Consider the following 13,517-nt stretch of genomic DNA (forward strand, 5'->3'; position numbering starts at 1 on the left):
AACTCCAAGTATCAGGTAGGCCCTCGCACATGGCATGGTTGAACATCAATGCTAGAGGCTCTGCAAGCAGATCTCTCGCATGTATGAAATACTTTGCTACTAGGCCATCGTGATCATATGCTCTCCTGGTCCTCATCCTGTCAATAGCCTTCTTTACCATCTCGGCGGTAAAGAAAGCACGTGTGGGCATGGCTCTGGCGGGTCCGGCAAAGGTGGCTGCCCCGAGACTATGTAGAGAGATGATGCATACTGACCTCATACCTCCGTAGAAGTGATGATTGGTGAAGGAGAATGCCCATGGAAGAGTTGCCGTGCCTCCTGCATCCTGGCTCAAAAACAGCCGGTCTAAATCCTGCTCTAATTGAGCTAAAAACGCTCTCTTCTTCCGCACCAAAGGCCGAGAAGCAATCCATGACTGCCTGTGAGTGATGACTCCTAGAAGTACCTCCCTCTAAAGTCGAGCTCTCGTCTCCCTGCACCCTCAGAGAGAGAGAGAGAGAGAGAGAGAGAGAGAGAGAGAAATGAAATGAAATGAAATGAAATGTTATATTAACGTCTTCAAAAGGCCAAAGTGATCTATGAGACCAAAAAGTTACAATGTGGTGGATCTGATACGAAGTCAGAGTAACAAAATGACAAAACAAATATACTATACTATGGAATCCTGGACTGCTAGGTGTGAATGAGGCAAAGCAGCTAGTTGGGGTAGCTAAATCACAAGAGATCTAGCATCGGTCGCTGGTGGATGTCATCAATCTCCTCCATGGTCAGTAGTCTGATCGGGCATCGTGCATGTCGGGCCAAAGTGATCCGAATCCTCTGATGCAGCCTCCGTCGGTGCTGTGTAGTCCTCCGCAGTCGTGGGCGTCTGGATCTCCCCAGCTCGGTCACCCGGTCGATCAGTGTGCCTCTGGTGTGAGGCGACGAGCTCTGCTGTGGTAGTGGCTCCTCCGGGTGTCCAGTGTCTGCTCTAAAGAAGTCTGTGATGTGTCTTTGAGACTGGCTAGCGAGAGAGAATGAAATGATATATTAACATCTTCAAAATGCCAAAATGACTTATGAGACCGATCCGTTACAAACTGGTGAATCTGATACTATGTCTGGGAGAGGGAGGACCACGTCAACACATATCGTGCACATACGCACACACACGGTCAAAGGCATCGATGACATGTAAAGTAAAGCAGTAAGGCTAAATCTGCGTACAACCTTCTGTTACACTCATCCAGCTTGTTCCAGCACAAAGCTCTCATCCCTTTTTTTGGTAGCTCTGTGGAGCATAATAAGCATAGATAGAGCCTCTCTTAATTTGATATCATAAACCTTTTCTTGTTCTCATCCAACTTGCTCGAGCACCAACCAATCTTTGACACTCTGTGGAGAGCAAGAAGCACAAAACAAAGCATCTCTTCAAGGGAGATTTAGAAGCTGATAATTCATTAAATTTGGTACATTAGATACTGCAAGAGCAGTCTAAAAGTACAACAGAATATGTGCCACCTGATGTCAGCGAGTTGGTCTTACCTTCCGGGCGATATAAGCATAGCACCTCTCATCAGCATGTCCTAGATGATAATTGGGGAGACACCATTAACACTTACCAATGGGAGTGGGACCACCTTTCATCCCTTTTATCAAGGGCAGGGGGCCTTGTCGTGATCAATCATGGACTAATATAGGGCACGCTAGCATAAATATACTACTCCACAGTGATTGAAGGAGACAGTCGTCCAAGGTGGGAATACACTCCTCCATGGCGATTGTCATAACATCTCTCTAGCACCACCCTAAAATATGCTTGGAATATTTTAGCACTTTTGGTATTTTTAGAGCAAGATCTATCATCTTTTGAAAAGAATTTAGAAAATTAGTGAGCTGAATTAAATGGTTTGGTTATAGTCAGACATACACAGAAGAGAGACTCTAGGTTGCTCGCTGCTGCTGCCCCCCCCCCTCCCCCTTTCGCCATCGCTGCCTTCCCCACTACCCGTACGCTGCACCCTCGCCCTCTCCTCCTCGCGCAGCCCACCCTGCCCACCTCCAGCGCGCTCAGCCTCGCCAGCTCCCGCTCTCGCTACCCAGCCCGCAACTGCCCACGCCGCTGCCCCCCTCACGCTGCCCCTGCCTCCGCCCTCTTCCCTGCCCAGCTGCCCGCTGTCCATCCCCGCCAGTCGCCGTCCCCCGCCTGCACCTGCACTTTGCCTTTAGCCCTCTTCCTCTCCCTTCTTGCTTGACATGCTTCGCCAGCACCATCGACGGGCTCGGTCCAGCAGGAGTCTTCCCTTTGCCGACGCTCCTTCGCTTCTTCTCCACAGCAGCTGACACAAATGGAGGCTCATGCTCCACCGCAGAGGGACTCCAATGAAGCCCCCTCGTCCGACCCCGCTGAGCCCACCGTTCGACTTGCTCTCTCACTGACAAAGCAAGCGAGCTAGCCGCAGAAGTAGAACGCCTACAGGTGACTTCCGTCATCTGCAAGATTCTCGGCACCAGACCTAGCAGAAGAGAGCTGCGTGATCTTCTCCAAGCCCGCCTTCTCGCAAAGGTGGGCAAAATCTTGGACGTTCAGTTCCTCGGACGAGGCTACTATTAGATCGAGTTTGAAACCTCCGAAATGGCATCCAAGGTCATATCCATGAGTCCCTTGACCATTCGAGCAGTTCGAGCCCACTTTCGCCAGTGGAGACACGGTTTTGACCCAGCTTCAGATGTTCTAGTAGAGGAGGCAGACCTGCCCATCTCCGTCTGCTTTCCTGGTTTGAGGTGGGAGTACCTACCACTTTTGTCCAGGATAGGCTCAACGATTGGGACTGTCTTGGAGACACCTCGCACGACAGCCTCAGTAGCTGCCAAGGCGGCCGACATTTCCTTGGTACACGTTTTGGTTAGGGACACCCACACTATCCCGAAGGTCATCTCACTTCGTCGGGTGGGTGGGGGTTGGTTCCGACAAAGCGTGGAGTATTCAGGCCTCCTAAATCAATGTTTCACTTGTCGACAGATGGGCCATCTCGCGAAGGCTTGCCCATGGAGTATTCAGGCCTCCCGAATCAGTGTTTCATTTGTCGACAAATGGGCCATCTCGCAAAGGCCTGTCCACGGAGGAGACCCCGACCTGCACCACTGGCCCAGCCCCGGTCCTCAAAGGCTGGTCAACAGTAGTAGGCAGAGCCACAGAGTACACAGGCAGAGCCACCCTCCGAGCCTGGGGCTCAAGCAGAGGAGGGATGGCAACAGGTTCGTGGTCGACGTCAACAGGGGTCACCGCGCCAGCCTGACACTCAGAGTGGTCCTCAGGCTCCTAGAGTGGTCCTCAGGCTCCTACTCAGCAGCAGTGGGTTTCCACGGGGAACTGATTTGACCCTCTTTAGCAGGAAGAGGTCCCTGCTTCAACCTCCACCGCACCCTCACCCTCGACAGCCCCCCCCCCTCTTCCACCCGAGTTTCCCCCTGCTTCCGCTCCCATCCCTTCCCCTTCTCCCTCGGCCCCCCCACCTCGCCCTCCTTCCTCTGTTGATCCCCCTCGCGCACCCTCCCCCCCTTCCCCCCCTGCTCCCCCACCTCCTCCCGCTCCAGTCCCGCAGTCGTGCCAGGGGACAGTGCCTTCTTCAGCTGCTAGGAGATCTCTTGGCAACGCCTTTTCCACGAGTAGTTTGGAGAGAGAGGGACAGCCTTTCTTGCGACCTCCTCTTCAGGTGCAGAGGTCTCTTTTTGAAGCAGTTCCTCGTGGTCTGACGAGTTTCGACATTCCTCGTCGTTGGGATTTCTTTGTTTACGGCTTTACACGGTTTCTTGGCGACCCCTCACCAGACCTTGAGGCAGCCTGTTTCAGAGTTCATGTATTGTTCCTTGCAGCTAGGGGGATAGAGACGTTGGACTCAACGATAGGCTTCTCTTTTCCCCTCTGCAACAGGGACCAGGTTGAGTGGACTATAGACTCAGTGTTAAGAGTGACTGCAGACACAGGCCCTAGGGTTTTCTCATCACATGGGAGACCTAGGAGTTACAAACATGCTTCAAACTCTTTGGCCATTGGCCAAGTTTGTTGTGACACCTCCAGATGCAGCATGATGTAGACACATTGTGGTTCATTTTTTTGCTGACACGCAGAGCCCGCCATGCTATGTACACATACATGAGGACTCCTGGACAAAGGAGGTTGCTTTACGCACGGCTCGGTCTACTTGGGCTTGGGTTAGACACTCTTTGCACTCACGCCTATCTCGAGGACGCTCCGATGCGGATTACTCCCCATCCAAGCTTGCCTCGAAGATAGCACGGTTAGCTGCTGCGGCAGCATCAGTTCTCTCTCGCTCCCCATGAGGATCGTCTCATGGAATGTACAGGGACTAGGTGGGCCTCAATTTCAGCGTCAGAGGGGCCGACTGCATCAGGAGCTTCAGCGATGCCTCGTGGGAGGAGAGATTGACCTTCTTATGTTACCTGTGCGAGAGCCGGATCAGACGTTGTGGTCAGCTTTTGCGTGGATGGTATGAGACTTTTTGGTCAGCTGCATTTCGACCTAGAGGCATCTAGGGCGGGGTATGTATGACTATTGCGGATTCTTTGCAGCAGGCCATTGTGGGCAGAGGGATTATTGTGTCAAGCAAGGCTCAATGGATCACTATGCAAGTTCAGGGTTGTCTCGTGGGCTTCCTGAACATCTACGCGTCCAATGTAGCAAGTACGAGCAGAGTTTTGGTCACAGATTGTTGAGTCTCTGCCACAGGTAGAGCAATGGTGCATAGGGGGTGATTTCAACATGTTGGAGGAACCCTCTGCAGGATTGGTGGTAGCCATACTACTGTGCATAGAGTTGAGCTGGCAGCTTGGAAGAGGTTTTGTATGACTCTATGGGTTACAGATGCGTGGCAACATTCCGGTTTTGTGAGGCCCCCAGACAGCCTGGCCTTCTCTCGCTCGGACCACAGAGTGGGAGGCGTGAATCTATCTCGGATAGATCGCTTCTACACTAGTGACCACTTTTGTGACTTGGGCGGGACAGTTGGCATTCTAGCAAGGACTTCCTTTTCGGACCATGCTCCAGTGATCCTTACAGTGACTGATAGACAACAGGGGGAGCACGATGCTCCGCATCCCAGAGAGGGTCTTGCTGGACTCAGCACTTAGAGAGAGAGTGGAGGCTCTTTGGACAGAGAGCTTAGACATGCAGGACTCTGCTGCTGATAGAGTGGCCTCAGGACTTGCTCAGCTTAGTCGACTCTTTCTCCAGGAGTCTTCGGCTCGCCTAGCTGTAGCAAGAGAGCAAGAGCAGCATCTCCGACGAGGCGTTGCTTCCTTGCAGAGGATGCAAGAGCAACATCCAAACAGTCCTTGGTTAGAGGAGCAGTTACAGGAAGCTCGGCAGGAGCTCGTCAGCACAGAGGAGAGGCGCCTTGAGTTTGCCTTTCATCGACAGGCATCTCAGTGAACCCAGGTGGATGACAGAGTGACAGGCGCTTTCTTTGAGGCAGTGGGACCTCAGCATTCGCATGCCGAGGTCAGTCAGTTGAGAAGGCCCGACGGGTCAGTTGCTTTAGAGCCAGAGGGCATGCGTGCGGTTGCCACTGATTTCTATTGAGATCTACTGTCTGCAGAGCCTCACTCAGAGCGTCAGGATGCATGCAAAGAGCAGGTGTGGACACAGATGCCTTGTCTTGTGACTGAGGAGATGCGCCAGAGGCTTGAGCTGCCCCTTCAATTAGAGGAGCTACACACGGCTCTTAGCGCACTCCCCCGCGATAGTTGTCCAGGTGAGGATGGCTTGACTCCCAGTTTTTTCTTAGGAGTATTGGGACTTGCTTGGCTCAGATCTCTGTAGTGCTTTCCAGTACATCCTCCACACAGGACAGATGCCTAACAGCATGAGTGAGGGCCTGATCTATCTCATTCCCAAGGAGGGTGGCTCCTTAAATGAGATTCGACAATGGCGGCCCATCACCATCCTCAACTCAGCCTACAAAATTCTAGCCAAGGCTCTAAGTTTGAGGATTCAGCCACTTCTAGAGAGCATTATACATGGGACTCAGACAGCTTTTGTCAAGGAGCGTAGTATCCTTGACAACATCTTTACTTTTTGAGAGGCTTCTGCCCTAGCGCGGCTCTGTGGTTGAGAAGGCCTACGACAGAGTTAACTAGGACTTTTTAGAGGGCACTCTACGCAAGATTGGCTTCTCAGATACTTGGATAAGAGGGGTGTCAGCTTTGTACAGACGGGCACACAGTCAGGTACTTTTGTCAGGAGGTAGAGGTGATCGTTTCATGCTCACCCGTTCGGTCAGACAGGGCTGCCCTCTTGCCCCCTTCCTCTTTCTGTTCTATGCTGAGACGATGAGCAGGTTTTTGGTTTCACAACAGGTTGGTTTACATGGCTTAGCACTTCCTATCCGGGAAGATGAGCTACTGGACGCTGAGTTTACAGACGACTCAGCCTTGTACTTGGATGGCCAGGAGGCCAACCTTCAAAGCTCTTGAGACTTTCTGTTGTGCATCTGGTGCATTGATCAACTGGAGAAAGACAATGGCTTTCTCGGTTGGTAGTGCTCCTATGCCCGATTGGATGCCAGGTGAGGGTTTCGAGTGGATTCCCCCAGGGACTGCAGTTCGGTACTTGGGTTGTCAGGTTGGTTTGGACTGTCTCCCGAGCAACAGATTGCTCCCCTCCTCCTGTCTATCAGGAGGTACATTGGAGCTCCGCACGACTTTCTCTGGCACGCCGAGTTGTAGTGGCCAACCAGGTGTTGTTGGCTACTATGTGGTACATCACTTCTTGTTGGATCTTCTCGAGTTCTTGTATCAGCCAGGTAGAGGGGCTGATCAGGAACTTCCTTTGGTCAGGGCGTGACACTCAGATAGCCCGGGCCAAAGTGGCATGGCAGGTCATCACTCTTCATTGTTCTCAAGGAGGGCTAGGGATCATAGACCCAGCACAACAGAGCAGAGCCCTTCTTGGGAAGTTCATTATCAGAGGACTTCTTCCAGGTGAGGAGCCCTCGAAGGAGTTCTTTGCTTCAGCGGCTTAGTGCTAGGATGCCTCAGGCTGGAGGCCCCTGGCGACCCTCGACTAGATGGATTTTCACAGAGATGCGCAGAGTTGGCTTGAGCAGGAGACAAGAGGATCGCTTCGTTGTGAGTTTGCTCCGATCTTGGGAGCAACAGCGGCGCGGCCTGGAGCAGCGTCAACCTATTTACGCGGAGAAGCGCCTGAGACAGCCCCTTGTTTGGAACCCCATGGTTAGCACTCAGAGAGGCCACTTGGTTGGTAGTCATCCTCATGCTTCCTGGGGTCCCATGGCAGAGGGTCCAGCACGCTCTCTAGGTGATTGGTTACAGTTTACATGCTTGTCAGAGGAGCTTCAGAGCTTTCAGCTATACAGGCCATGAGAGGGGTGCAGAACATGTGTCAGGACATCTCAGAGGTAGTACCAGCTAAGTGGCTCACACCTCTCGAGTCAATAGCACCCAGATAGATGGGAGCCTTCACGCGATTGGAGGTTCTTATCTCAGTTCGGGCTTGCTTAGAGACTATACCCTCCCTGTTTTTCGAGCTACAGGGTGAGGGACGGTTACACCGAGTTGTAGTAGAGGCCTCGCAGGTGGCAGAGTGCTGTTTTCAGAGGATCCGAGTGGTGGGCATCTTTGGGAGGACTTGTGTCATGGATCCCGACCCAGCAGCTCGAGTCTGGCCACTAGAGACGCTGTCCATTGGCACGAGTACAGTGGGATCCTGGAGATTGGCTTTGGATGGACTCTTTCTCCTCTGCAGACCACCCAGGTGTCCCTTTCTTTCAGTACACTATTCGGCTAGGACGTCACATACTGGCAGCACAGAGAGAGGCTCGTCTTGTTGCAGCACCTCATTGGCAAGAGGAGGGTCTCACAGTTGAGTTCTTGGCAGCTTTTGGGAGAGGTTGTGGGACTCCAGACAGCCGAGACGAGTCATTTTGTTCCATAGCATACAGAGCTACAGCAGTTGGGAGCTGGCTTGTACATAGTGGTCTCTCGGCCGCATGTGCATCTTGTGACCATCTTGTGGAGAGTCACCGTCACTGTCTTTGGGACTGTCCTTTGGCACAGCAGGTGTGGCTTCATGTTCTTCGGCTCATGCCAGCTCTTTCCACAGCTCAGCAGTACACTTGGGGGGCAGCTACTTGGTCCACTCTCACAAGCCCGGCACTACACTTTCAGCTATCTTCCACCAACAAGATGATAGTGATTCAAGGGGGTCAACCTACACTCCAGCCTACCACAGAGCTTACTCCACATGAGTGGTGCAATGAGAGAGGAGTGCTGGGAGCTCATTAGTGGCCTGACACTGGTTCAAACTTCATCTAGCGGGCCCACTCCTTCTGCATCTTCGAGGCTCGCCTTGTACCACCAGCAAAGACTGTTCGCAATGGCTAGAACTGGTCCATACTCTCAGAGGACACCTAGAGAGACTCTAGGGCAGCTCCGACTGCATGTGGGAGCGCAGAGAGGCTTTCCTTTGACTCTAGCATCCTGGGCCTTTCTTCACCATGGTCCAGGGTGTACTCAGGTGGCATTACCGTCCACCTGTGTGGCTTTTCCCTCCTATTTCTTGATTTAGCCTCATTGTACATATGCTGTTTTTTCATTGGGAGAGTCTCCCCATCATGATTGTTGTAGCCCTCTCTTGTAGAGGTGGTTGTAGCCCCATGGGCAATTTCATTAACTAATAGAAGGATCTTTTTCTCGGAAAAAAAAAAAAAATTAATGGTTTGTCATGTTGAACACACTTATCTCCAAATACACTACTTTAAATCAAAGAGAGCACTACAGCTCTGCTCGAAGAACTAGATTAGAGAAAAAAATAAGATGCTCAATTTAAAACAGCACTTACAGTCTCTCCCCCTCCAAGCACAACATCTTGAACACTTTCTGTCAAACTGGTACCAGACACATTGACATCAGCATTAATTAACCTTCGGTAAGAGCCCCCATCATACTCCTCTACTTTGTTGACTTTCAACAAGGGCTCTCTAGAAGGCACATGAGAGTTAACAGAATACTCAAAATTCTTCGGCTGGTTAAAGGATGCTTGATATGGAGTCACTGGGAACACAAATGTATGTGCTACTGCTGCAACTGCCATCTGCAAAATGCAACCTCCTTACAAAAGCGACCAAAAGACCTCTGCTACATGCTTCCAAGAAATCTTGGGACTATTCAAAGAGACTCAAGAACACCGTTGAGAATCAGAAATAGTTACCTCTATGCAAATAATGAAATCTTGTAAGCTTGATTGAAATTTGGATGTCCCCAGTGAACCTGGAATGACGTTGAAGGCACACAGTAAAGCAATAATAACTCCCTGCCACCAAGTGGCAAAGACGATAGCTTTGAAACATAAGAACTTAGCCAGAGGTTTGATGGGTTTAAGCTCCTCATATGTGGTGTTATAAAACTGCACCAAACAATAAAGGGCCCACATCTGACTGAAGTTCATTGCTATAGTTATATACGGGTACCTGTAAGCTTGAAAAGGTCAGATAAATGATTTTCACATCTGAAACAGCCAGATCTAGACTATGCTTCTCATTTAGTACACTGTCTTTTAATGTTGTAAAGCGGAAAACAGCAAGGGGTCATTTTACTATGACTATTTCATGGATACGAGGTAGAATTTATAATCAAGAACGTCTGATTTGAATGCTTGAACCTCTGAAAAAATTAGAAGACCGTACCCATAGTTCCAATTAAACTCTCCATCTCCATAAACACCACAGAGTTCCAAGATTAATGACAAAAGAGCACATAATGTCTTCATAATCATCTGTAAAGAAACCATGGGAAAAATTATCATTCTAGTCCATGATACTATTGGTATCAGAGCGCACTGGACTGCAAGTAATGTCTCAATGACAAAAGTAACTCTAAAGATAATTCAGGAACACAAACTGCTTGATAAAAGTTAACTTTAACGACAATCCTTATTCGCTAAAGTGACCCTCCATAGTAATGAAGTAGTGCCAGCTCTTTTTGAGGAACCTCCAGTGTTCTCTTTCTCCTATTTTTTAAGGGGAGAGATTATCTTATATTAATTTAACATCTTGAGAGCACATACCCCAAGATAAAACATAGAAGATGACGAGTAGATAAAACTATATACATCCACCTGAAAACAAGACTACTACTTGGTTTTCAGCCTCTCAGATCCTCCTAACATACACAATGTGATCAGATACAAAAGGCGGGAAGTTCTCCTCACAGTACATACTGTGTCATTAGCACAGCAAGAAAAATCCCATCTTTGTTAGAGCTATTTAAGGGGGTAGTACACGAGGTGTGCCATCAGACCCTGTGGCAGATAGGGGAGGTACTGCTGCTGAAGAAGAGGGGTTTGTGACCTCTACACTTGGTGCTGCCTCAGGTGGCTCACTAGGCTCAGTTATTACTGCAGAAACATTGGAAGACGGTGTATCCTCAGGCAAAGATTGAGTAGAGACTCCATAACAAGGCATAGACTTGGTGGCTTCCAATCACTCCAACAGGTCCTCTTCTAACCCATCAGGTGGAGTAGGCTACTCCAATTCAAGGTTGGACTCCATTGACAATGAACTATGTTGCACCACTAGATCGATGCCTCCTCCAAGTCAAATCGGTTTCATTGGGGAGCCAAGAGTATGTATCCACATTGCGTCATTTCCCCAATCATGCAATTCTTTAGTGTGTCGCAGCCATGGTCTACCAATAAGCAAAGGAGATCCTCCCTCAACCTGGGGAAGACGAATAACAACAAAATCCAAGCTAAAGAAGTCTTGTACCAGCAGAGGCACCTTGTCCAGTATTCCCAATGGGTAGACTGTCTGGTCGACCAACGTAACTGTGAAGGGTGCTAGCAGGTCGTGTAGGTTGCAGACCCAAAGCCCACATAGTGAACTCAACAAGCATCAGGTTGATGCCAAATCCACCATCCACTATCACTCCTGAGAATTGCCGCCCCAAGATGGACACGGTGAGACACGGGCTTCTATAATCAGTGAGGGGAGCAGCAGGATAATACCATATAGGACTCTGATGGTTGCACTGGGAGGTGCCCGCCGACTAAATAACTGCAAGGGTGTCACTTCAAAAACTCGCATCTAGCCGTAGCATGTCATAAAGCGACACTTGTTGGACGGTGTTCTTCAAGATAGTCTTCATTGTAAGCTTTCCTTTTTCCACTAGTGGTTTCTTTGGTACCTTGATCTGTTGTAGGTCGGCTATTGCCTCCAAGAAGGATTCATCAATATGGAGAGTAGAGATGAGGATCCTCAAATTGTCAACTCACCTCGATCCAGGTCGCTCGCTACTGCTGCATCATCCCCTCGCCATCGCCAGCCCCCAACCCCCCCTCGCCCGCCGCCTGTCGGTGCGCTGCCCTTGCTGCGCACTGCTCCACCCCCAGCCCGAGTTGCTCCTGCTGCGCGCTCCTCCTCACACCCTCTACCCTATCCGCCCCGTCCCCCCCTGCATTGCCACAAGCCTGTTTACCCCTGCTGCGCGCAGCCCTGCCCGCCTTATCCGCTGCTGACCCGTTGCCTTTTCTAGCCCCCCCCCCCCCCCCCCCCCCCCCCCCCCCCTCCCCAAACCCCCGCTCTCTTCGCTCTCCGCCTCTTTCCCGAAGGTTCCCTGCAACTGGCTCTGGAAGTGCTGTTTTTTGGACAGGAGTGCTCGGCGCGTTTTGTTACAAAGTAATTCCTCCTTCTGCTTCTCCAACACAGCAGTAGACACAGATGGAGGCTCCAGCTCAGCCACAGAGGGACTCGTCCGAAGCCCCCTCGCCCGACCCTGCTAAGCCCACCATTTGACTTGCTCTTTCACCAACAGAGCAAGCAAGCCCAGCCACAGAGGTAGAGCGCTTGCAGGCGACTTCTGTCATCTACACGATTCTCGACACCCGACCCAGTAGAGGAGAGCTGCGTGACCTTCTCCAAACCCGCCTTCTCGCAGAGGTGGGCAAGATCTTGGACGTACAGATACTCGGACGAGGTTACTATCAGATCGAGTTTGAGACCTCCGAGATGGAGTCCAAGGTCATCGCCATGAGTCCATTGACCATCCGAGCAGCTCGAGCCCACTTTCGACAGTGGAGACATGGTTTTGACCCTGCTTCGGATGTTCTGGTAGAGGAGGCAGACATCCCAATCTCCGTCTGCTTTCCAGGTTTGCGGAGGGACTACTTACCACTTTTGTCCAGGATAGGCTCAGCCATTGGAACTGTCCTTGCGACATCTCGCACGACAGCCTCAGTAGCTGCCAAGGCAGCTGGCATTCCCTCAGTTCGCGTTCTACTTAGGGACACTCTCAGGGACGTGGCAGCTGTTAAGTATGTCACGAGGACGTGGCAACTGCTAACTTTAGTTGTTGGTTTCTTTCCAATGGGTTTTGTTTTATTTTTGAGACCCTCTTCTTGAAGTAGCAAACGGTCGGACATTGTATGGCCAATGTGAACGGTAGTTTCACCCGCAGATGGATAGTGGTTGGCATTGGAATTCGTATGGTAAGAGCATGTCTAGGCTCAGAGCAAGATCATATAGGTCCCCCCGTCGCACTTAGCAAGTTGGTGGATACTAGGAAGTGAACTCAATAAAGGCCTAAAGTCAAGGTGGGATCACCAACAGAAAGTATCCGACAGTTGGGCCACATTGTACTTTTGGATGCGGTCCCAATGAGGATAAATGATCAGATGACCAGTGGGAGCCCAACGGAAGCATCTCCTAAAATTTAGGGAACTGCTATTTTGGGCCGTGAAATGTGTTCGCGTCATTACCTCCGGTATGACTAGGGGAACATTTTACAACTCTGCCGCGAAGTCAACTGGGCGACCAGTCGGGAGATTTTTAGGCAGCGAACCCGAAACGAGAAAATGCTTGTAAAATGCGCCAAGTGGCAAAAATTCATGAACTTGCCTCTTCCAGAAAAATGGACGATGAATTTTTAAGCTGGGATGAGCCTCATTTGCTGTCTGCCATAGGTTAAGAGCTATGGAGTGCTTCCTTTCCCCCTTATGTACAGTGCGATGCCAAGAGTGATGCCCTGCACGCTACGTACTGCTCTCTCTCCCCCCTACGAGCAGTATGTTATGCCCCACTAGTGGGCTTTTCTTTTGACCAATGTACAGTTATATGGGTTCATGCGCGATTGCCCAGGCAAGAGCCTTTTGCACAGGTATTGGATTAGCTAGCAGCTAATCCCCCGCAAGTACAGGTGAAGTCGGAGAGGTTTCACGTCAGAAATCTCGTCCGATTCAAAGGGCAAGTAGCCCTACAGGTGCGGGAGCTCGAGGTCTCGCTACAGATGCGACCGGCACGCCAAACGGAGCCCAAAACAGGGAATTACAGCCTGCTGTGTATTTTTGCAGGTTTAGGGTTTTGGCCCTAAACGGACCCTAATAACCCCAGGAGGTTCGGGGACGCGAAGGGACCGCTGTACGGGTGAACTGGCGCATTTTCGGGGCAGAAAACAGAGAATTCAGCATGCTGCAGATTCTCGCCAGGTTTTGCAAAGTGTCCGTA

General features: G+C 50.7%; 1 protein-coding gene across 2 annotated transcripts in view; it reads right to left on the minus strand.

Annotated features, from left to right (window-relative positions):
* LOC147452786 (organic solute transporter ostalpha protein (DUF300)) overlaps positions 1–13,517 on the minus strand; it is a 166,651-nt gene that overhangs the window by 47,342 nt on the left and 105,792 nt on the right. The window contains exons 6-8 of one of the 2 annotated variants that reach the window (XM_086518369.1): positions 9,705–9,793; positions 9,230–9,488; positions 8,861–9,112 (exon numbers count right to left, since the gene is read on the minus strand). In XM_086518369.1, coding sequence (XP_086374495.1) covers positions 8,861–9,112; positions 9,230–9,488; positions 9,705–9,793 — 600 coding nt within the window. Of the gene's footprint in view, positions 1–8,824; positions 9,113–9,229; positions 9,489–9,704; positions 9,794–13,517 lie in introns of those variants that run through there. The other variant, XM_086518370.1, reaches the window with a different exon arrangement.

Source organism: Adiantum capillus-veneris, chromosome 8 (genome assembly GCF_014529385.1).
Source record: "Adiantum capillus-veneris isolate H3 chromosome 8, ASM1452938v2, whole genome shotgun sequence".
In the NCBI taxonomy this organism is placed as follows: domain Eukaryota; kingdom Viridiplantae; phylum Streptophyta; class Polypodiopsida; order Polypodiales; family Pteridaceae; genus Adiantum; species Adiantum capillus-veneris.